The sequence below is a fragment of the Idiotropiscis lumnitzeri genome, chromosome 3 (assembly GCF_059441095.1).
Source record: "Idiotropiscis lumnitzeri isolate Australia: NSW breed Sydney's pygmy pipehorse chromosome 3, RoL_Ilum_1.0, whole genome shotgun sequence".
NCBI lineage: Eukaryota > Metazoa > Chordata > Actinopteri > Syngnathiformes > Syngnathidae > Idiotropiscis > Idiotropiscis lumnitzeri.
In genome coordinates, this window is record NC_142393.1 from 14,904,969 (window position 1) to 14,927,926 (window position 22,958).

The window sequence follows — 22,958 nt, forward strand, 5'->3', positions numbered from 1 at the left end:
ATAATAATAAATTATTATTATTATTATTATTATTATTATTATTATTATTATTATTATTATTATTATTATCATCATCCAACTGGATAGTCTGCTTTGACAGACTTCTACTCCGAACAATCAGCAGGTGGCAGTGTCATACTTTACAGTGTTCAGGTGCTACAGTGTTTTAAATTCCTTGTGTCAAGTTGGAAAACGATCATTTAAGTGAGCTATATCTGATGTTTTTTAAGTGAATGACAAGATTTTGTTGTGACACTACTACCACATATACTTTCGTTATTTTGATAGAACTGTGAAATGGTGCTGCTTTTTATACCTATATAGGTACTGTCTATGCACATTTACAGTATTGATCAAGTTCACCGTTTCCGCGATACCGTCGTAAACGTCGGTTTAGTTTTTGGGTCAATAGCACAATACCGGAAGTTAGAAATAAGGAGTAAAACAAGTTTAAATGTACACTATATTATAGCTACAGTGACTGCTGTACTCTGAAAGTCATAACAGGAAGTCATACAACAGCTACTGTGCTTTACTTGAATGTTGTGCTGGGCCCTGGTTGGGGTTGGTCAGTTTTGTCACAGGGCAGCATGAGACTCATCTTGGAGGGATGTGCATTTTGGAAGAAAAAGTCCGTTTGACGACTCGCCCGTTCAAAACGTAAGTGAACTCTATTTTCATCTTATTTTATTGTATTGAACTCACTTCTTCTAATGGATATTACGTGTGCCAAGAATCTAGACCACAAGTTCACAGTAGATGTATATATTTTTCATGTTTTTACGATTTCGAACGTCTCAAATTATTCTGATCTCTGTTTTAGGATGAATATTATGTGAGTGAGATTATCTTCATTATCATAATTTGATTTATTAGTTGGCTTCGTGCCACGCGAATTTAAAGCCTTCATAAAATTTTGGTACGTTGTCTGTCTTGGGTTAGTATTGCTTTGAATGTCATCCACTTTTAAAGCTGCCCTGGTATTTCACCTTTGTTGCAAGATTTGTGGCATTGTTGAGTAAGTTGCACACTTACAAATGATAAACTTAATTGACTTAATAGAACATCATATGTACTAAACAGTGCAACGTAGTATTTCTAATTTTCTACCACAACAATTTTGAGGTGTATTCAGCTCAAGCACGTATAGCAATTTGTTTACAAATTTTAGGACTGTTCGAACTACTCAAGAATCAGGATTGCGCCACTCATGGTTGTGAAACACCAACCAGGAATTAGTCGAATAACGAATTAACAAATATACAATTAACTATCTGACTTTGGTGTAAAGCAGGGCTGGACTGGCTATCTATCGTGCATGGAAGATGCCCGGTGGGCTGGTGTCTTTTGGGCTTGATGCAGTGTTTTTTATTTTCCCCACAATTCAGAGAGTGCGGCACATTAATCCATTGACAACCAAGACAGCAAACTGAACCAAGATGGTTCAATACTATTCTCGATACATTGGGTACAATATGATTCAAGGATGTAATGATTTGTTTTTGTTTGATTTTAGTTGTATTTCAATTCGATTTGATATGGTACGACTGTCGCTTGTGTCATGTTTATCAATATTCAAGAACACGTAAAAGATCTCCAAAGACCAAATTATCCAAGTTAATTAAATTAAAATAAACAACAATTCATCAGCAACTTCAGACCAATTTAAATCTGGTGTACATCCCACATAAAAGACCATTAAATCCAATCCAAAGCTGCAATGATTTATGTATGACAACAAATCGGTTTGTCAAATCAAAGCAAATTTTCCAATTCAAACCGGCATTTGTTACACCCCAAGTAATGACGGTCTTATACTTGTCCTCGCTTACATATTCCCAGCCTTTATGGTCTGTTATGGAAAACTGAATTGGTTTGGGATATTGAAATGTTCCAGGTGCCGAAAATGGGAGTGAGGAATGTCATTTGGGTATACCAGTGAAAGATTTGTAATCGGTCTTTGCCACATTCTTATATTTGTGTCATAACTTGTCGATTGTTGGGCCGCTCATAAATGCCCTATAGGTCAATGCTGGCATCTGACAGTCACACCCACTCAGCTGTTAACATGAAAAATCAGGGGTTGACACACTTTGCCACCAAGAACAGGAGGGCAAACAGGCAGCCATGAAGGAAATAATTTTGAAATAGGACAGATAGGCTGAGTTCATACTCATTAATAATTTCACTACTATGTATTAGACAGAAAAACAGTTGTATTAGATTGAGGTGTGCTGGAGCATACAAACAAATGTTTTTTTGATATGTGCAGGACTTGTTAGTATTTTCCGTGCTGTTGCTAGCATACTGTTGGGATGTCTGTGATCCTTTTCTTCGACTGTTGAAAAGTTTACCATCCTTAAAATCAATCCAATCTCATGTGCAGGACCGTGGGATCGTCTGTTCGTGGGAAGCTTCCACTTCCCACTGTAACTTCGGCTGGAGCAGAACAGCCCGCTCTTGCCAAGTTGCTCTGTGGGTATTAATAGAACTTTGGCTGCTACTTTGATCCCAGTTCCCCCTCTTGTCCCCAAGTGATGTCTTGTTTCATAACACAAGTCCCCCCGATTCTCCCACAACCACTCCCTCTGAGCTGAAATGTGTTTTTATTTTAGGGTGAGTGGAGAATAACTGAGCCATCATAGCCACCATGAACAATTCAATGGATTTAAGTATTCGGAGTTTTCAGTATTGAAATGTCTTTTGAGTTAACCGCTTGTAATTTAATTTAACACTTATAAAATGGGATTTGCTGGAAAAATGGAACTAAAAAATACACAGTGTATTGTAACATTTTAAATGTCGAGGACAATGTCAGTGCACTGTGAGATTCAAGTGAGTGCTTCTGCTTGCTAAGAGGATGTAATTTGAGGACGCAATCCATTCATGTGCGCATGTTACACTGCTAAAATAACAAACTTGCAATACAAGACAACCTTTTCATATGGAATAACAATCTCATTCCATTCAAACGTTATTTTAATCACTGCGTGTACAGTGAATACAGAAAGTTCAGTCTTTGTCTCATCCGATGAAAGAATTTTCTCTCGTTATAATAGCATTCTAATTTGTTTTCCCTTTATTTAATCAGGTGGAGCAATTGAGCTCACTCTTACAATACACAGTGCAATAATGTAAATGCATCGTATATATTATTCCTTGACTCATTTACGATGTAAACTTTTCATTCTGCTCTCCAACTCGGATATGATAGAAACATTTTAGTGAGTTTTAATCTCAATCTAAAATCTCTCATGGTCTCGAATTCCTCCAGGGGCCTTTGGGCAAACTCCAAGTGTGCTGTCATGTGCTTTTATTAAGGTGGGCATATAAAGACAATCAAGCTATTATTGTCCTGATTTTACCACTTCCTGACCAACGACGTCAAATGCCTGACTACTTCTCAGTATGTTGTAGAAGATTATCCGATAAGATTTTACTTCGGGTTGAGGAGGTATGTGACTGGCTTTGTCCTGAAAATATGGTCCAAAACGAGTTGGGTTTCAGAATTATCCAAACAAAAATCTTCACGTGTGGAGAAATCGGACTACTCGAGAGTCATAATTCCGTGAATTGAGACGTGGAACGGCATGCAGGTAATCAAAGAAGCGCTCTGGCTGCGGAACAAGAAAGTGGCTGTAAACTAAAACAAACGTAATACGCAATGGGTTCCCCAGACAGCAAGGATTATTTCCCAAAGTAAGTCTGAGTCTGTTTTGACGACATCATCCTACAACACACGCAACTCCGGTCCCTTGGGAAACATACCTTAAAACATCAGCGCAATATACCCGCTAGTGTTTGCACTTCTTCGTTTTTGTCAGGTCACACCACGTCCTTAGAGGACTTGACTTGAGATCGGCAGCAGAACCAAAATAATTGTGTGTGGTGTGTTGAGATTGCTAGCGCACATTACACATGATGTGACCAAAGCTGTTAACTGCCTAATTTTTTGGGGAAAATGTTTTTGTGTGTGGTCTCCTAAAAGATAAAAAAGTATTTTAAGGTTTGAAAATCCTTGCGTGTGCCTTACGGACCTGATTGGTGCATTTTTGGTGAGGGTTCTCCTCTTTCCACTGAAGAACACTGGAGCGTTGACAGTGACATCCGGGTTCTTGGTCACATTGTAGATTAAGATTCAGTACCTCTTGCTCATTTTAGTTGGTTTGCCATCTTTGGGAAAAGTGTCGTTGGTTCTGAACGTCTTCCATTTAAAGATGATACAGGGCACTGTGCCGACTGGTTCCTCCAAAGCAGGATACATTTTTCTTTGATCTGTACCATCCATCGGTCCATTATCCGATCTGCTTATCCTCACGAGGGTCGCAAGCATGCTGGAGCATGTGCCTCAAGGCAAGCTTGTCGTTCAAGATTATAGACAATTTCTTGGACTTTATGCTTGTTGTTTTGTTCAGACATACCGCACACCTGTGGGATAATATATAGAGAGCTATGTTACGTTCCAAAATCATGTCCAATCATTTCAGTTTACCAAAGTTGATCTCCAATTACTCTTACAACTGAACTACATTTGGAGAATTTAAGACCAAAATTATAAATTCAGTGGTACCTTGACTTTAGAATGGCAGGTTTTACAAGTTCTTTGTATTTTAGCCGTTGTTCAGTCGATGTTTTATTTTGAGTTATGAGCAAAAATTGGAGATTCAAGCTCTAAGTGGTGGCAGAGACCAAAAATTAACAAGTAGCAGTTTTGCAGATAGTGAGCAATTCTTCAAAAAGAAACCAAAACTTTTGTGAACAATGTCATAATGGGGTGTCAAATTCTGAGGGGAAATAAAGGAATTTAATCCGTTTTGGAATTGGAATATGGCTGTAATTACATAATTCTTATGCACGGTCTCTAGCATTCATATACTAGGTTTTAATTGATCTAATACAAGTTCTGAATCAATCTTAACCAGGTCTTAAATGCGACTGACAGGTCCAGTTCATCCAAAATGTTAACAGCAGTGGGGAAGGGTGTTGTTCATTCCCAACAGTTTGCATGATAGCTAAGAAAGCCCCAGGATTCCAATAGTTGCCTCACTAAATACTTGTTCGACATCGGGGATTCAACAGTGAGCAGTAGGAATCAAGACAAAAACAGAGCAAGGATATGTCAGCGGGAAAACTGGGGAATAAACTCAGTGAGATTAAATGAGAAAAAAGGGAGTTTTTTTAGGGGTGAAGTCAGTGTCAAGCTGACCATATTTGAAATGTTAGTCAGGGTGTGCTGGGCTTTCTCACTGTTTGCTCTGTGGGGGAGGTTACTTCGGTTGTCATGTTGTTTTCGAAGATCATATTTAATTAGATTAGGCACAGCAAAGCAACTCCGCTGCTCAATACGCCCTCATTTTTGTTGTCTTCTCACATAGGGCCCGATTTATTTCGTTTGATATTTTACTAGACTTTGCGCCAGTAGAATTAAGAGTTGGAATGGATGGAATGTCGTATATTCTCTGCCAAGCCTCACGGCATCCCTCATTTGCATCGAAATCAAAGCGATACGATGAGCACGTACGAGTATGCCGTGCTTGAAAATTGCGGAAACAGAAATCAGACTGGCGGAGTTTCTGCATGACAATGAAATGTAAAATGCAGCATCTCCACCTTTAGATGATGTATTCGGCCATGTGCGTGAGATATGCAATTGGAGACCGCCTTGCACCTCCCGATCGTGCATCCCTGTGTGAGCCAAAGCCTCCCCCATTGTGGCGGGGGTGCTCTTTAAATATTTTTAGGATGCAAATTATTATAATCCGTTTAATGAATTGAGTTCTACAATGATTCAGATGGATTCATATTTATGAATGAAATACCAGTGAGGGCCTCCACTCACATCCGCGGAGCACCAAATTTGTCTGCCTGTGCCAAAATTGTGCTATACCTCCTGCGCTGCAAAATAGACCACCTTTTAGCCGGCAGGTTGAGTAATGTAGCTTGTCTACTTGTTTTTTGGTTTTTTTTGTGTGTTATATTATCTAAAAAGGAACTGAGAACCGCGTCAAAATAATTTTGACCGCTTTGTATGGCAACTTTAAGGTTGCTGAGGTGTTCCCACATGCTCAGTGAAAAAATAGCTCAGCTAAACATCACAAATGAAAAATATTGCTAATGAATTAAGTGCTTAAGTTGCAAGCTCATCATAGCTGAATGAGTTAGCTATCAGTTACTAGCTAGCACTAGTCGCAAACGCCTTGCCATGGCCGCAATAACTTACCAGATATGAAATAAACACACCAAACGTGCAGTCCTGGTTATATCCTCGGTCCATTCTGAGCCTTTAGCAACTTGCAGCCGCAGGCTCCTCTGGTGTTTCTGAAATGACCTGTTTCCTCTTGAGAAAAATGTGAACGGTCTTTCACTAAGATTCATACACCCATACGCACAAAAGAAAGACATGATGATATTGTTTGAAACTGTTCAAGAACTATAACAGCTCCACGGTAAAAAAACAATCTTCATAGCCACACACACGTTTGTCTCTGGTCGTTTTGAGCCAATGATGCGCGCACAGCCTTTGATGACATCGAACAAAAAGTGTTATATACATTACATTTATACTGTGTGACAGTGAAGAACATAGCTATGATACTGTCAAGTTAATAAAGCTTTTTGGATGATGACAATACAGCATACTCGCAGTTCGCCCGCCACGGATTTACATATTTTGTTTTTTACAATACAATAAAATACAACTTTATTTATACAGCGCATTTCACAACAGCTGTAGATGTAACAAAGCGCTTTCCATATGGTTTAATATAAATTAGCAAAGTATTTTATTTAGATTCTGGGGGTTTCTTTTGTTGGTTTAGCGTGTTTCCTTGTTTGCGTGTTACCATATGAGGATTTATCTATTCATTCAACCATCCATCCATCCATCTCTACGTGGGTTGCCTTAAGGGACAAATCGAAAAGAGCCATTGTTTCAAATGGCCATTGATTTGTCCATCCATCCATCCATCCATCTCTGCAGAATAGGACACTGTTTGAATTTTTCAAAACACATTTGGTATCGAGTGATCCAAAAGTAATTAAAAGTATTCAAGTTACGTTCATTTAATTTTGTGGTACTTAAATTACGTTGCATTTTATAACTATTTTTCCAATTTATTTTGAAGATGTTGGTAACATAAAATGCTTTTAAAATCTCATATCTCAGTGTTTTTAAATGTGAAGACAAGTTAAAAGAAACATAAAGTCAACACATGATTTGCCTACCACATCGAGATAGAGAGATAGATATAATACTGTATTATTATATGTAATCCACAATGTCTATGCCCAATGCCTCTCCCCTCATGACTTGGCTTTTAATTAATTAATTTATTTTTTTACGTTGCAGTGTGGCAAAGCCAAAAGAGTCTTGTTGTGTTGATCATTACAATTATTCTATTATGAGGAACCTGAGTTCCTCACATTGAAGCCACTTGTTTTCAATCAAACAGATGTTGGAGGCTGATTCTGAACAAATGGCTCACCAACTTCAAAGCTTAACAGTCAATAAAAATGAATAAATACTTCTTTTTTTAGGGAGGGATTGTTCCAGTAAGTACTACAATGACTCAAGTCAGAACTCAGCAAAAGTTGCGCAGTACTCTGGCAAATTGCTTTTAGCTGCAATTTACTGAACTATTCATCGTCTGAAGCGTCTGCATGTATTTTTTACCATTGACTGAAATATATCTGGAATTTCTCAAGCAAGAATTTTCCTCTGTTCAATTTTGTAGGTAATTGTCATACTACCATTATGATGTCATGCTTTTCACTGATTTTAGCCAATCAGATTTCAAGATTCAGCATTTTTTTAACCTCATTGAATCATTTAACAAACAATATAACCTTCTTCGTGTTTGTGCAGACAAAGAGTGAAATCAGCATTTTTCCTTCCGCTTACTGGTTGAGGTAAATAGTATCGTGATATGCGTCAAAGGTTGACTTACTGAAGAATGTCGGACATTATTTGTAAATTCATTTTCAAAGTGAACTTGAAAACACGGTCGACACTGTTGCTGGCCGTCTTATTTTAACCTGAAACATCTATTTTTAGGTATAGAAGCGCACAAACGACCGTGAACTTGCTCCTGTAGCTCTGACTTTGTTAACTACCTATAAGGTGCAAAGAAAGAAGAATAGTTTTGAATGATCAGAGCTGGGCACTTGACCCTTTTTTGTTGGTCAGTCCCCCGACCTCTGGCCGCGATCTGGCTCGCATTCCGCCTCGACCATCCGGCCCTTTTCATAAAAATGTCGACCCTTGCCACTTTTGTGCACAAATGACTTTATTTCGGATCTTGTGTGACTGGCGTCGAGCAATTGAGACCCATCTGTGTGCGCTGTTTAACGAGAAGGAGTACTGAGTGTTCATCTCGCGCTAGCTAGCCACTCGCTGCCAGCTGTACATTGAGCAACGTCCCACCACACTCTGAAAGTCCTTTCCATGTCCCTTTGTATACTTGTAACAATGGTTTATTTTTACCTTTCGGTCTTTGTCAAAGTGTGTGTGCAAGTGTACGTGTGTGTGTGTCCTGGTGAAGGGGGTTGTCCAAGGAGGAAGCGGTTGCAGAATGACGGAGCACGAGATAATCGCGTCCTACACAACCTTTAGCCTTCCTTTGCAGAATCCTCACTCATACAGTACATAAACTCTCTTGTTGTTTGGTTAGTGGGGCCAAACATTGGTGGACCAGCTAGGACCTGTCTTGCACGTTCTTTTTTTAGCGTATAGAGAATATTACACATGAGAGGTATTTGAAAGTGTTTTTTTTGTGTGTGTGTGTGTGTTTGTGCTGTATGATTATTGCAATTAAATATTGCAATTAAACAGTCTTATTGTTGTGGACTGCAGAGGGACGTTTCAAAATTGTACTAAATGTACAGTAATAACTTCTTGTTGATACCAGCTGCATTGACACTTCAGATTATTTATTTATTTATTTATTTAGTCCGTCTTGGGAGTAAAGTCCATGTCAGTCTCATTCATTTTGCAGTTGCTCTGAAAAAAATATATATATTAGGTGTCCTCCCCATCCATCCATTATCTGAACCGTTTCTCCTCACAAGGGTCACCCTGAACTGGAAAAACAATAACATGAATGCCAAGTTGTGAAAGGCTCTAAAGTGTGTCAACATACAAATATCCTGTAAATTCTAAGAAATGAAGATAGTGACGGTTGAACTACAAACTTCAGGCAATGGTGGGGTACATGGGTAGCTAAAGCCTTGTTTTACAACATTTGCCGTCTGCTTCAACCAGCGCGCTGGTCAATAATCCTAAATCTGGTAAAGCAAAACAATAATGTTTGGATTTCCCATCATCCTGCGTCATGACCCGCAACCTCGTGAGTGCAGTGGGGGCTATTAAAGCAGGGTTAAAGGATGTGGGATGTCCATAGCTTCTTAAACAAATACACAATGTTTAGCATTTAAAACCCTCCGTGGAGCAATAAAAAGAGATCCCCCTTACCTCCAGTAGTAAGTACTGGAAATTGGTCAAAAATTAATTTGTCCCATCACTTTTTAAGTAACTGTATTGCAACTGTAAACATACATTAATAACAAAGTAATTAATTAATAACAATAAAAACTTTATTGACAAAGGCCTCATATGTCCCATCTTATGTCATCTTGGCATCCCTAATGATCCCAGGTCAAAAAAAAATCCTGACATTCGTGAAAAATAATAAAACAACGTTCCTTTATTTGGACGACTTGTGTGGTGACCGTTATACACAGAATTTTTATTCTCTTACATTCGTCTCCAGTAATTGTAGTGTGCCTGAAGCACTGTTTATGTGGAACAATTCCATTCAATGTTGTTATGCAATGTAGCATTTTGCATTTAGTTTTCTGAAAGCTGCAACAGGTACTACTTCTTTTGTGCTACCAACTACTGTGCTGTACAGCTCACTTCACCACGGTACTGTTCAAATCAAGTGTACCTTAAGGCTTAATTAGTCTTCAGTTGCCACTGTGAAGTATGTAACTACGTGAAATTATTATTTTTTTCTATTTTAAAACAGTGTTGCTCAGTGACATGTCTAGTGGTGACAGTGACTGTACGTCTAAACCAGGGGTGGGCAAACTTTTTGATTGGCGGGCCACAATGGGTTCTAAAACTTGACACAGGGGCCGGGCCATGAGCAGATGGATGGAGTGCTTTGATAACTTCACCTCATCGGAGAAAACAAATACATTTAATATAATAAGTATATAAGTGAACAAAAGCATTACAGCAGTATATATGTCTTTGAAAAACCACGGTATTTAGAAAATAAAACATTAACAAGGTTTATTCATTTAATTTTATTCCAAGTTCGGCGGGCCTGATTAAAAGGTTTAACGGACCACTTGTGGCCCCCAGGCCGTAGTTTGCCTACACCTGGTCTAAACAGTACAAGACAGTAAAAAAGTGGCTCCTTTAATGGAATGTTTAGAAGACATCAGCCGTCCATCTTGCTCCAAACAAAGACCGTCTTGCCATTAAAGGGGAGTTAGTTTCTTGGGAGCAACCCAAACTACTTGGCTATGGTACAGTTATGGTCATAATGTTTGCTCGGGGCAGTTGTCCTCGAACAAGGGGTTAAAATACCCAAGTGTGTTTGACATTTTGCGTTTTAATTGAAACAATACATTGCCGTAGGCAGCTGTTTATATAACATGCAAGATATTCTTTATTCTTTATTCATTGAGTATCTTTTGACAAGTGACTCTGAGACAGTGCAGTTAGCAAATGAATGAAACAATACTTGTAGCTTGTATATTATTTCACTTTTTTTTTTCTTACATATTTTGACATAGAAATGAGTGATGACTTGTCCTAGGAAAATAAAATTGAACAGACTTTTTTTATTCAATAAATATACCAATTCAAATTGTTGTAGGATAGATAGCGGATTTCACAAAGCTTCTCAATTCTTCACTCAATGACATGCCGCACACGTCGCTTTTTGCCTTCCTCCTTGATTGTTTGGTGCCTTGTGCAAATGTGATTTTCAGTTAGTCGTAACTCCAGCATGGCGGTGTCAAGAGAAGTGGGATGCTTATACTGTTAAACTAGAGGTCACCCAGCATCCTGGAACAGATTGTGCTTGACCTTTAAGATTCCACTGTGTACTGGGTCACATAGAGTCATGGCTGTGTCGAGTATTTCCCACGATTATGTTCTCTTGAAAGATGCTTTTACAGGAAGTAAAGACACTTTACAACAAAATGAAATGTGACTTTCTGGCCAGACCGTCCTAAGGGTAGACCATTTTTGTGTTTATTTTCTCTCCTTACTGATTTAAAGGGCCTCCAATTGAAGAAACACCTAATTGTTAAAAACTCCTACCTTGCCCTCCTTATCATGCGTTCTCAAATGTAAGCTGGTGTACGTCAGAAACACTTTAGGGTACTTTGTGCCTGATGCTAAGCACATGTTTTACTGACTTTTGTTGGGGCATGAACTCTTTTCTTTATAGATGAACAAAACATGAATTCTAAGCCATCAATGATGGCTTCTAATGTGTTTTGTTCTAACTTTTTTAGTGACATGTGGAGGACCAGAACCCTATCACTGATATTTGCACTGGTGCTGGGCTCAGAAGTAAGAACACTACTCTCTCTCTCTCTCTTTCTCTCTCTCTCTCTCTCTCTCTCTCTCTCTCTCTCTCTCTCTTTGACTCCCTCTCTCTCTTCCTCTCTCTCTCGCTCTGTGTCTCTCTCTATCTCACTCGGTGTCTTTCTTGTTCTCTGTCTCTCTCTCTCGCTGTGTGTGTCTCTCTCGCTGTGTCTCTCTCTTTGTCTCTTTCTGTCTCTCTTCATCTCTCTGTCTCTCTCTCTCGCTGTGTGTGTCTCTCTCGCTGTGTCTCTCTCTTTGTCTCTTTCTGTCTCTCTTCATCTCTCTCTCTCTCTGTCTGTTGGCTAACAGACTGGTTGCATTCGCCAGCCACTGCCGATGTAATTATTCTGTTTTTTTCTATTTGTAATCCTGACCTGAAACCTGGCGGTTAAGAGTGCTATCTATAGATTATGGCAATACTTGATGATACCATATAGCATTTTTAGTAAAAAATGAACAGTGCCAGTTTACAACACGAGCTACATCGCAGTGATTACAATACGTGACTCTCCAAGATGGAGCTGTTTATTGTGTCGTCTTGTGATACAACAATGAAGTGACTCCCAAGAAATTGGAAATTGAATGTTTGGGAAAGGGTGGGTCTTCTTGGAATGAATCTTGATGACCACATTCTACAGGTTACACGGTGCGAGGATGTGGAGTATATGACTGCGGATGAGTTAGCCTTGCAGAACCAGCAAGAGAATTTGGGAAACATATCCACCGTACCAGGGACAACACGTCACCAGATCCTGGCTGCGCAGTTCGAGTGCTACCTGAAGATAATCCACGATCCACCTCGAGACGAAGAAGGTGACGTTACCGCACAGTACCAAGTCATCTGGTCGGTTTAGTAGGAGGCCAACTACCATTTCACATAGTTCTCAAACTGTATCCTTTTGGGGTCAAATTTTGGGCCATTTACAGCATTTACATGTAATTAAGATGATACACTGACTTATAATAATAATTAAAAAATAATTGCCTGTCTTTTGTTACTGTGGCGACCCCTAGGTCACCTGTGCTATCCATCAGTGTTTCTTAACCTTCATTGAACCTAGGCACATATTTCAAATTTGGAAGAATTCTCACAGAACTACTTACGAATAGTAGTTGTCCATTTGTATTCATCCCAATGGCGTATAAAGTTAGTTTCACTTCAAAATTGTAGGAGAAGCCCTAAAAAAAAAATAACAAACAGAAAATAATGTGGAGCCTCTCTAGTCGAACACCCCTCATCCAATTTGAAATACAAACAATCCTTTTTGGAGGAATATACTGTACCAAAGTTTGTATGTAACCACAATTCAGTGAGTATCAATGGTTTGACTTTTCTTTGACCTTTGGTGATATTTTTGTCACACTAAGCCTCAACAAGGGGTGTTTGGAGAAGAAGAATGTGAGAAAAGCACAAGGGCTTGTGATTAGCGGGGAAGCTGTTGGGGTATTTATGCAAAACATTCACAGTGTTTTGATTGTAATACCAGCTTTTTTTCCTGCATGTAAAATTCTGAGGCTCTAATAATTATTGAATCGTAAAATATTATTTGATCAATTTTTCACAAGTTGGGTGTAATTTTTAACTGCAGGTGTGATATTACACCGTTGAGGTAGCTCTGTAACAACTGGAAACCACTGGTAAAAGCGATGTAAAAAGAAAGCAAGAGCCATGAGGCCAAAACAATTAGTCAAGAAGATCTTGCAAGAGTAACAGAACCAAGGAAGTACAGGGAGGGATTTATACTCTGTCGTCCCTTTAGTGGGAGAAATTAGACTAAAAGGCCGGTGTTGAAAAGAAGAAACAATTTAGATTTAGAGTAGGACATGCTGGATTAAGTAAAACTCTTTTCATGATCGGGAAAACGTGAAAAATATAAAGAGAGACAGAGATGAGCATTCTTTTCTGATCCTTTGCAGCAGTCTGTGTTGATACGAATAGTGATTTTTTTTTCTTAACCTGTGTAGATTCGCTATATTATCATTATTTACAACTTAAAAATCGTAAAAGAATTGAGAAGTGTACCAGCATCCTCTAACAGTCTGATGTTGACCTTTGAGTCATTCAATTTTAGTTCTTTACTGTCAGGCTCGCTTGTAGCGAGGTGGGGGAGGACCCAAAAATGCAGGGAAGCCAGACAAAAGGTAACTTAAAGGGAGTTTAATTAATGCAAACAATGACGCGGGGGAACAAACGTAACGAAGTGCAAAAACAATGAGGATGACCAAAACGCGACTGGACAGAACTAAACTAGACGAGGAAACAGGAACAAATAACTAGGAGCGAGAGCGATATCAGGGAGCGATATCAGGGAGCGATATCAGGGAGCGATATCAGGGAGCGATATCAGGGAGCGATATCAGGGAGCGATATCAGGGAGCGATATCAGGGAGCGATATCAGGGAGCGATATCAGGGAGCGATATCAGGGAGCGATCATGACAGTCAGGGAAAGGAAGCAATGTCCCGACAACAAGCCGTCGGTCCTGAGCGCTTTAAGTAGTGCGGGTGATTACAGTCAATGTGACACAGCTGCGTGGCTGATGGGGAACCGGTGTGTGGCTGGTGGGCGCGTCTCTCATGCAACGATGACCAGGGAAGGGAACGAGCGCTGGAGGAAACGCCCCCACTCAGCTGGGACAACAAAACAAAGACATGACATGACCTGAACGGGTCATGACATTTACTGCTGCCGAACAAAGTCATTGAAGGAAAAAGAAAAGTGGCCTATATTAATAGCCATTTCAAATGATATACAAAGATATAAAAATATATTTGTACCAGTTGTCTCTCTCACCTCAGATGCCCTTTGCGTTTGGTGCTCCTGTAATTCATTCAAATATACTGTGGTTGCTGCAAAGAAAGAGGATGTGAGTATGAAAGAAAGGAAACTTGGCCTTTGTCTGGTGGCACTGCTTTTTACTGCGGCTGGACTCTAATCCGCCTTTGAAATGTTATTTCGTGATCGGCTTCCCAACATGCCGCTCCGCAGCCTGCTACTACCGGGCTTCCGTCTATTGTTGGCCCCATTTGAGTGGCCCAGCTGCGAAGAGGTTGCTTATGTGGACAATGTAATCTATGTTGACTAATTAATTTAAATGGTAGGGCGTTTAAAATGTTCAAACTTTTGCCTATCTTCGTGATTCTGCTGTGTGCATTTGTTGGGTCTCTGTTCACTGTAACAATTGAGTTTCCACTTTCAAATGATTCTCACGCTTACAAATGACCACATCCATGACCACATACATATTTCCATCCGTATCACAGTTCAGAGGTGCAAGGTTCGATTCCGGCTCCGGCCTTCCCTATGTGGGGTTTGCATGTTCTCCCCGTGCCTGCATGGGTTTTCTCTGGGTACTCCGGGTTTCTCCCACATTCCTAAAACATGCATGGCAGGTTGATCGAGCACTCTAAATTGTCCCGTGGTATGATTGCGAGAGCAGATGGTTGTTAGTCTTTGTGTGCCTTGCGATTGGCTTGCAATCAGGTCAAGGTGGACCCCGTCCACTGCCCAAAGACAGCTGGGATCGGCTCCAGCAGGCCCACGAGCCTTGTGAGGAGAAGCGGTACAGATAATGGATGGATGAATAGCTAAGAATACATTGAGCCAACTTATTTTTTCCCATGCAAACTTATTCTTTCTTTCATTGGATAATAAAAACTTATTTTTTTGGGTACATGCCAAATGTCGCAGTAATACTGATGTCACAATAATCAACACCCATGCCACATTTTGCATGTTTTCCCAATATTGTGCAGCCCTTTCATTTCATTCCATGGAGGAACCCTATGCTTTCCAGAATTGTAGTCAAATCGCCCCATATTTCTTGTATCTACTGCTCCCTGCAGGAAATTACTGCAACCGCACATGGGACGGCTGGCTGTGTTGGGGGGATTCGTCTCCGGGGACGGTCATGCAGATGTGCCCTGAATACTTCCACGATTTTGACCCTGCTGGTGAGGCCGGGAGAAGAGCAATATCAAATAAATGATCATCAAATCACGCAAGGTCTATTTTGTCATCTTGTCAAACAGAAAAAGTTACCAAAGTTTGTAATCCTGATGGACAGTGGTTCCACCACCCAGAGAGCAACAGAGTGTGGTCCAACTACACCCAGTGTCAGATCTACACCAAGGACAAACTCAAGGTGAAAATAATGCACTCCAACTCTCTTTCTTAGGGAAACTGTCAATGAAAAGCTACAGAGAAAATCTACTGGTTAGCACGTCTGCCTCGCGGTCGAGAGATCTCAGGTTTGAATCTCGACTCACGCCTTCCTGTGTGGAGTTGCAGAGTGTACCCCACTCTGGGGAGAACGGGTGCTGTAGAAAATGGATGAATGGCGCCTGTGCTAAAGCTCAGCTGTACATATCATTTTGGAGACTTGATTTAGCTGGAAATTAATTAAGAATGTGGTGATTTCTCCTTTTTTTTGTACAGTTTGCCATCAGTCTGTACTACTTGGCCATGGTGGGTCATGGCCTCTCCATTGTTTCCCTCGTCATCTGCCTCATCATCTTCTCCTATTTCAAGTGAGTGAATTTTAAGCCTTACACTTTCTGTCAAAACATCAGTGTGAGTATAACAGCTTGTTTTTTGTTGTTACCCTCCAAGGGTCCCAATTCGGATGAGATACCTTTAAAAATTCCCTGTAAAGTGGAGCACCGATTCAGATTTCCCAAATCGATTTGATTTGAGTTGCAATGATACGATTCGATTTGATTCACTTTCATTATTTGTATTAAGAATTGAACCCAATGCAGGTACATTTATCATGTATGTTATTGAACATGATGAGATCAAAATAATGAAAAAAAAAATGTATTCCAACCACAGGGCTATTTAACTGAAAATTTCACGCGTGTTTCTTTTGAAACATGTTGTAATGCCAAAGCCTTAGGCAAAATGAAAGTAGTATGTCATGTCAAGGAAACATGTTGAAGTCATACATAATGACTGTTTTTTCAGATCTTTGTATATCGGAGGAGGAGCAAGGGCTGTTAGGCGAAACCATGGACAGTCTCTGGAAAATCTGTTTTTGCTCTCCTAAATTGCTTTTGAAAAGCTCAAGCTAACAAATGACAGACAGTGCTTGGCAATCGATATTTTGCCCACATAAACACCAGCACTCTTGCACTTGTGGGTCTTTTTTTTCTATATCCAATATTGTGCAAGACAAGGGGAATTTTGTAAGATGACTTTGAAATTATATTCAATTATTTTGAGATCTTTGGTGGTATTTTTACAGTTTAAACTATTAGTAGAGGCAATTCTAAACATGTGAGGGGTCACTTACGCACAGTTTTTCACGGTTTGTGGCACGGCTCGGTTCCTCTGCCCCACAAATAATTACGATGGCAATAACACGCAAAATGGGAAACGCTAGACAATGGAAGGATCGTGGTCAACAGCCAAGATTCCATTGTATAAACTAATAGATTTTTTTTTTAAATAGTATCGATTATCTGCAATATTTGGATAAACCCATTAAAAAGTTAAATTTGTGCCATTTTTTCAGGAGTCTTAGCTGCCAGAGAATCTCCCTCCACAAGAATATGTTCCTCTCCTTCATTTTCAACTCGATTGTAACCATCATGTGGCTCTCCCTAACAGCAGCCAACAACCAGGCCATAAACACCAGCAACCCTGTAAGTTCACCGCATCCTAATAAAGAAAGCACATCGAATTGATTCGCTACAAACTGTTTGTGGTGAGTTTCATTCATTATAATACACACCTTCCCTCTGGCAGGTGAGCTGTAAAGTGTTGGCTGTGCTCACCCAATACACGTTGACCTCAAACTACTTCTGGATGTTGTGCGAGGGCATCTACCTTCACACTCTCATCATCGTGGCCGTCTTTGTCGGAGAACAGAAGCTCTTCTGGTACTATGTCTTGGGATGGGGTGAGTGTTGTCGCCAGTCCTTATTTGATGTAATGCATGTAAAAGATTGCATTTAGCACAATGACAAACATTTTTGAACAAACGTCTTCCTTTCAGATGTAGATAAGTCACCAATTTGTCAAACTGCCGCAGTATAGCGCCAACTACTGCCAAGGAGGACTTACTCAATTTCAAAAATGTCGTTGGGCAGGTGATCGGCAGACTCTACGAATACCTGATACGTAAAATAAGGCCGGTATCGGCCCAATACTGATACCTGTTATTGGTAATTGCCTGTCCCTAATTTGTTTATGCATATGTACTGCATGTACGCACGTCTATATACGTATAGAGAGGGTTTTTTTCTTTCATTCGGGATACATTATATCCATCCATTATGTTACGCTTCTCTTCATGAATAAGCTATTATTGTATTAAAATGAGTCAAAATATACAAAGAACTAGGGGGAGAACCATAGTTTTTTACCTCCTACACACATTTGAACATGTAAACTGTGCCTCACTATGACTATTTTGATCTCTTTATTGCTTTTGATTTTTCAGTTTCTTTTATACTATCTTCTTTTACGTATTTTTGTTTAATAAACAAATGTGTGCATCAATATACCAGACCTGATGTGGACAAAATTGGGATTAAAGCAACGCCATGGCATCAGCACTGGAGTTGACTTGGATTTGTTCATTAGAAGTAGTCTTGTGTTTTTCTATCTTCAGGCTTTCCCATCATTCCTGCCATCACCTATGCTGTGGCTCGTGGGCTCTTCTTTAATGACAAGTAAGCAACCAGTTTAGTGATGTCATCAAGGGTTATGGATAGGTTCCTGAATATGTGGGTTTGGAGTTTGGTTTTGGTCCGGGGTTCAGATTGGGATTCAATGCAGGTTCACGGTGGATAGGTTTAGGGCAAAGTTGGTTTGTAATCAGGATTAAGTTGGGTTTTGGCTTAGCAGTGTGTTTTAGAATTAACAATTTGGGTTGGTTTATGATTTGGTTTCGGATGAGTGCGAGTTGGGGTAAATTTAGCATTTCAGGTTGGCAACAACTCATTTTGCTGTTTTATTGTGTACTGTTATGGAACTACAGTATTAACTAATATTTTATGTGTCTCAGATGTTGGATCAACTCCAACACTTACCTGCTCTACATCATTCATGGACCCATTCAAGCGGCGCTGCTGGTGAGTAACTGATCAAAGTGTATACACTCAGCAGACATTTCATTAGGTACACTGTTGAGATCCAATATTGTAGTCGTACCAATCTGCAACTCACAGTGGTAGCCATGTTAAATTAATACTTGTCAGATAGTTTATCAAAACTAAGTTCTGTATATACCACCAACATTAAGTGCCGACGAGTTTACCATATTTCCTCAAATAGTAGCCAGGGGTGTAAATTTAAAAAATTAAAACATTCCATGCTCATCCACATTTCTACTGTGGCCAGGTGAACTTGTTCTTTCTCCTGAACATTTTGCGGGTCCTGATCACCAAGCTGAAAGAGACCCATTGTGCCGAGTCCACTACCTACATGAAGGCTGTGAGAGCCACGCTCATCCTCATCCCTCTGCTCGGAGTCCAGTTCATTCTTTTTCCCTGGAGGCCTGAGGGGCGCATCAGTCGGGCCATCTATGACTTTTTTGTAAATATCTTCTGCCACTTCCAGGTAAATACCATACAACCTTTGCCCCGTCATCAAAGCACTAGACAAGTCAAATTACTGTATTGCCTCATGTGGTGGCTTGCGCTGTTTATTTACTCGTTAGTAGAGAGTAGCAGGCGGCCATCTTGGGTAAAGGTGGCAGAAGTACTGTACATAAGTAGATGTACACAGATACCTGTATAAGTCACTTAGACAACAAAGCCTGCAGAGGAGAGAGGCCGGTATTTCAGAAAGTGCGGTTTACTCAAATGCAGGACATTGAAAATCCAAATCCAACATGTTAAGATGGTTTCATTTCACTTGATTAAAGTCTTTGCTCATGAAATTCCGAGACCCTATGTAAATTGTTTTCATTCTTCAAGTTGCGTCTTTTGGTTTTACAGGGACTCCTGGTGGCAATTATCTTATGTTTCTGCAATAGTGAGGTATGTAAACAATGACAATACAGTTTGAATGATTGTACATGTTATTATTACACCTATTTAGTTGCCACAAACGAGCATTCTGTGTGCAACTGTCGACTTCGCGGCCACATTTGAATTTCACAACCTCATGTCACGCCTGGTGCTCCGTAGTTTGAATTTTGACAGTCACCACAGTTTTGCTGTCGCCATCAGGCCCAAACGGCGCTGCAGAGAAAATGGGCCCAGTGGAAATCGGCGTGGGGTAAGGCAGGCTGGGGAGAGACCCCCGTTGGCAGCAGCCACTTCAGCTACCACAACAATTCATCAATCACCGAGACCAGTCGTGCCACCGTCAGCATGGAACAACCCGATACCCATTGGAAAAGCGGCGAGAACTCTCGCTTCCTATCCGGCAGGCAGCCAGGGAGAAGTGTGGAGTGCAGCAATGGGGAGTTGGATGTTCTGAACTAGCGGCAGATCACTGATATGTGACACAGCTGAAGGGGCACCTTTTTTTAAAATATATATTAAAAAAAAAAAAAAAAAAAAGTAGTACACGATGGCACTGGAGATGGGGTGGGTGCTTAACACGTCCCACTTAGTTTCATAAAGACCACAATCTGTCTCCTCCGCAAACATCTGAGTGAAAACCGAGGACTAATGTTCCTCTTCCATTGGCATTGAAATGGAACCAGAGTAGCACTGTTCTGCTACAACTATTGATGTGTTTTTTTACAAAATTTGTACCTCTGAGTCAGATTTTTAATGAGCCCTCTTCCTGAAGTCAGATCTCCAACTCGGCAAGGCAGACTAACCTTACAAGTCTGACATACAATTGATGTTATCTGCTTTTTATGGAGACACTATTGTTTCATGTTTTGCTGTCATTTTATAAGGCCCATTTGAACAACGAGTTTTCCAATGGTCTGAGTAAAGCAGTGCACTTGGAGTGTTCTTCTGAATGCAGTTCAGTCCAAATCTCATCTGCCCCCTGGTCCTATATATCATAAGAGCACTTGAGAAACAAGCATTATTTTTCACACATTTTCAGATCACTGCTTGGGTTTATGCACGTGTATACAATGGTAATTACATAATTTGTATCATTTTGTATTCCTTACAGTAATTTCATGTGCATTGTACAGTATATATTTTATGTGGACGGAGGTAGTGCTCATTACTTAATCTAGTATTTTTAGTGAACAACTGCAGAGACCACCAGGCCTCTATTAATTGTAGGCTAGTAAGGGGAGCCTAATAGAATAATACAAAATGAATACATTTTGCACCTAATTTAAAATTAAGACAAAAAGTTGTGTATGCGTGTATTGAAAGGCGTTTTTTTTTTTATTCAAGCCCTTGAGTTGGCCCGCAATTTAAATCTAATACAGTGATTTATTTAGATACAACTTTAATTTGTTCCATGACCACTGTCATAAGCGGTCACTTGTTTCAAATCATCTTTTGCCATTGAAATGAATGGAAATGCGCTTTACTCCATTACAGTCTTCCCGGAAAAATCAAACATTCTTGTGTTTGTGGTTTTTAATAAGCATAAAAATAGCACTCTGTAATATTGTACTTCGTAGAATGTAAATCATTAAACAGTTTGTGCATCATGGTTAAAATGCTGTAATTTAATTCATATTTGCTGCTCCTTCTGGTGTACCCGCCTTGGCCACTGTGAGGCAGTATAATACAGTCTTACAGACACAAACGAACATTACTGTACTTCTGAGATTTATGATTGGAACTCAAACCCTGATTGAATGCCCTACTGCCTAATGTGGAATACATACGTGTCTTCAGTATTGCAACTTATCTGTTAATAAAACTATAAGTGCACCACAAATTTCCCAACACCTTTTATATTCAAATACTGTATTAAATGTATTTTTCTATTTTGACCAGATGTCTGTCATTCGTGCCTCTTGAAACTACTGTAAGCATCAGTTTACAGATGCCATTTATAGTGGTAAAGACTATAACGGTAGTAGACATAGTTTCAAATTGTCCGCCTTTATTATTATGGCTTTTATAGAAGCAGGTCATTATTTGAGGAAATCTGGTACAGTATTTGTAGTTCTAACTCAGGGAGGCGATAGTCGCTCAAACCCCAATGTTGACTGGGGAACGGGGGATTCCAACAGCAACCTGTTGGTCACTGCCACAGTGGCCATGGCCACATTCTCACTTTATGAGAGCTGTTGTATTCAGAATACAGATAATGCAGTTTAAAGAAATACTTACGTTTTGGTCACAATACAGATTTTATTGCTGTTCTATGAATGCCAATAAAACAAAGATGAGACTACTATTACATGAATTTAACGTTAAAAAAATTTAAAGTAAAATGTCACTAAAAGTATATTTGCAGAAATAATGATGAGCTCATCTTAAATTGAACAAAAATTGACTTTGAAATCTGGGCCTGTTTACATACTAAGATGTTCTGCAGTATGCATGAAAATAGGTGGATACTGAGCTGAATTGCTCTTTCAGCCATCTAGTGGAAGACCATTTAATTGTCATGACTGTCACTGTATGTCGCTCGCATAGAAAAAACAAAGATATATTTTTAGTGAATGATAAATTTCTTTGCAATTAAATAAAATCCTAGATAATCCTTTTGAGAATATCGACTGCTAGTAACGAAAGGCAGAACAATAGCGGGGCGCCATTTCATAAACACTTCGGGAAAAAAAAGGACGAGGTCCCACCGAGATTTGAACTCGGATCGCTGGATTCAAAGTCCAGAGTGCTAACCATTACACCATGGGACCAGGAGATGCCTGCCCTCCGTGAAATTTTAGATTATATATCTTAATATTATCTGGTCTCTTGAACTGGATATAGTCTTATAAATAGCGCTAGGTAAATTCATTTTTCATTTATGACATAGCATGAGAGCATTACTTACGTCGTCATTTAAAAGAAAACGAAACCGATGTCCTTCAACGCTACGGCACGTCACCCAAGCTTTCTCATTCTCCACCAATCATACATAACTTCCGCGTGATGTTTCTTCACGGATCTCCGGAATTAAAAAAGCCTTCATCTCACTCTTTTGGACAAACATAACGGCCTTTGACACAGCAATTCTAACCCCGCCCCCCCCGTAACAATAAAACACAACTATCCTAACCCACTCAGTTAACAAAAAAATACGATGCAAGTAACAGTAGAGACACATTTTAATTGCAACTGAGAACAACTTAACAAAAACGGGTAACTAAATTCGCTCACTAAATCATGTTGAGTGCGCTTGCGAGTGTGCACTTCCGCTTCCGGTTTTCAAAGTCTCGGATTTGAAACATTTCTTGCACCGTCGCTTTGGATTCGTTTTATGCTGGAAATCCACTTCTCCCCAAAAGGGTCGCAGGCG

At 39.8% G+C, this 22,958-nt stretch overlaps 1 protein-coding gene and 1 non-coding gene across 4 annotated transcripts; one reads left to right on the forward strand and one right to left on the reverse strand.

Moving 5' to 3' along the window:
• Positions 1 to 547: 547 nt before the first annotated feature.
• calcrl2 (calcitonin receptor-like 2) lies at positions 548 to 21,480 on the forward strand. 3 transcript variants are annotated; one of them, XM_088291116.1, is made up of 14 exons: positions 572 to 660; positions 2,387 to 2,475; positions 11,533 to 11,590; positions 12,244 to 12,418; positions 15,452 to 15,559; positions 15,638 to 15,750; positions 16,044 to 16,135; positions 17,122 to 17,251; positions 17,355 to 17,508; positions 18,223 to 18,283; positions 18,619 to 18,685; positions 18,954 to 19,172; positions 19,553 to 19,594; positions 19,787 to 21,480. In XM_088291116.1, exons 3-14 carry the CDS (start codon positions 11,537 to 11,539, stop codon positions 20,042 to 20,044), a joined length of 1,473 nt encoding a protein of 490 aa, XP_088147242.1. In that variant the 5' UTR covers positions 572 to 660; positions 2,387 to 2,475; positions 11,533 to 11,536; the 3' UTR covers positions 20,045 to 21,480. The 3 variants fall into 3 exon arrangements, with proteins under 3 accessions (XP_088147241.1, XP_088147242.1, XP_088147243.1); XM_088291115.1 differs by lacking the exon at positions 2,387 to 2,475 and having other exon boundaries at positions 548 to 660; XM_088291117.1 differs by lacking the exons at positions 572 to 660; positions 2,387 to 2,475; positions 11,533 to 11,590 and adding an exon at positions 14,405 to 14,472 and having other exon boundaries at positions 12,271 to 12,418.
• An 804-nt stretch (positions 21,481 to 22,284) lies between these two features.
• trnaq-uug (transfer RNA glutamine (anticodon UUG)) lies at positions 22,285 to 22,356 on the reverse strand. The gene has a single exon. It is a non-coding gene; the product is annotated as a tRNA-Gln (tRNA).
• Positions 22,357 to 22,958: the final 602 nt, after the last annotated feature.

Bases quoted from the DNA above. Each gene is read 5' to 3' on its own strand.
- calcrl2 (XM_088291115.1), top strand. From the start codon at position 611: ATGTGCATTTTGGAAGAAAAAGTCCGTTTGACGACTCGCCCGTTCAAA. The intron at 18,686-18,953 runs GTGAGTAACTGA...TACTGTGGCCAG, and splicing joins CCATTCAAGCGGCGCTGCTG to GTGAACTTGTTCTTTCTCCT. The intron at 19,173-19,552 runs GTAAATACCATA...TTGGTTTTACAG, and splicing joins ATATCTTCTGCCACTTCCAG to GGACTCCTGGTGGCAATTAT.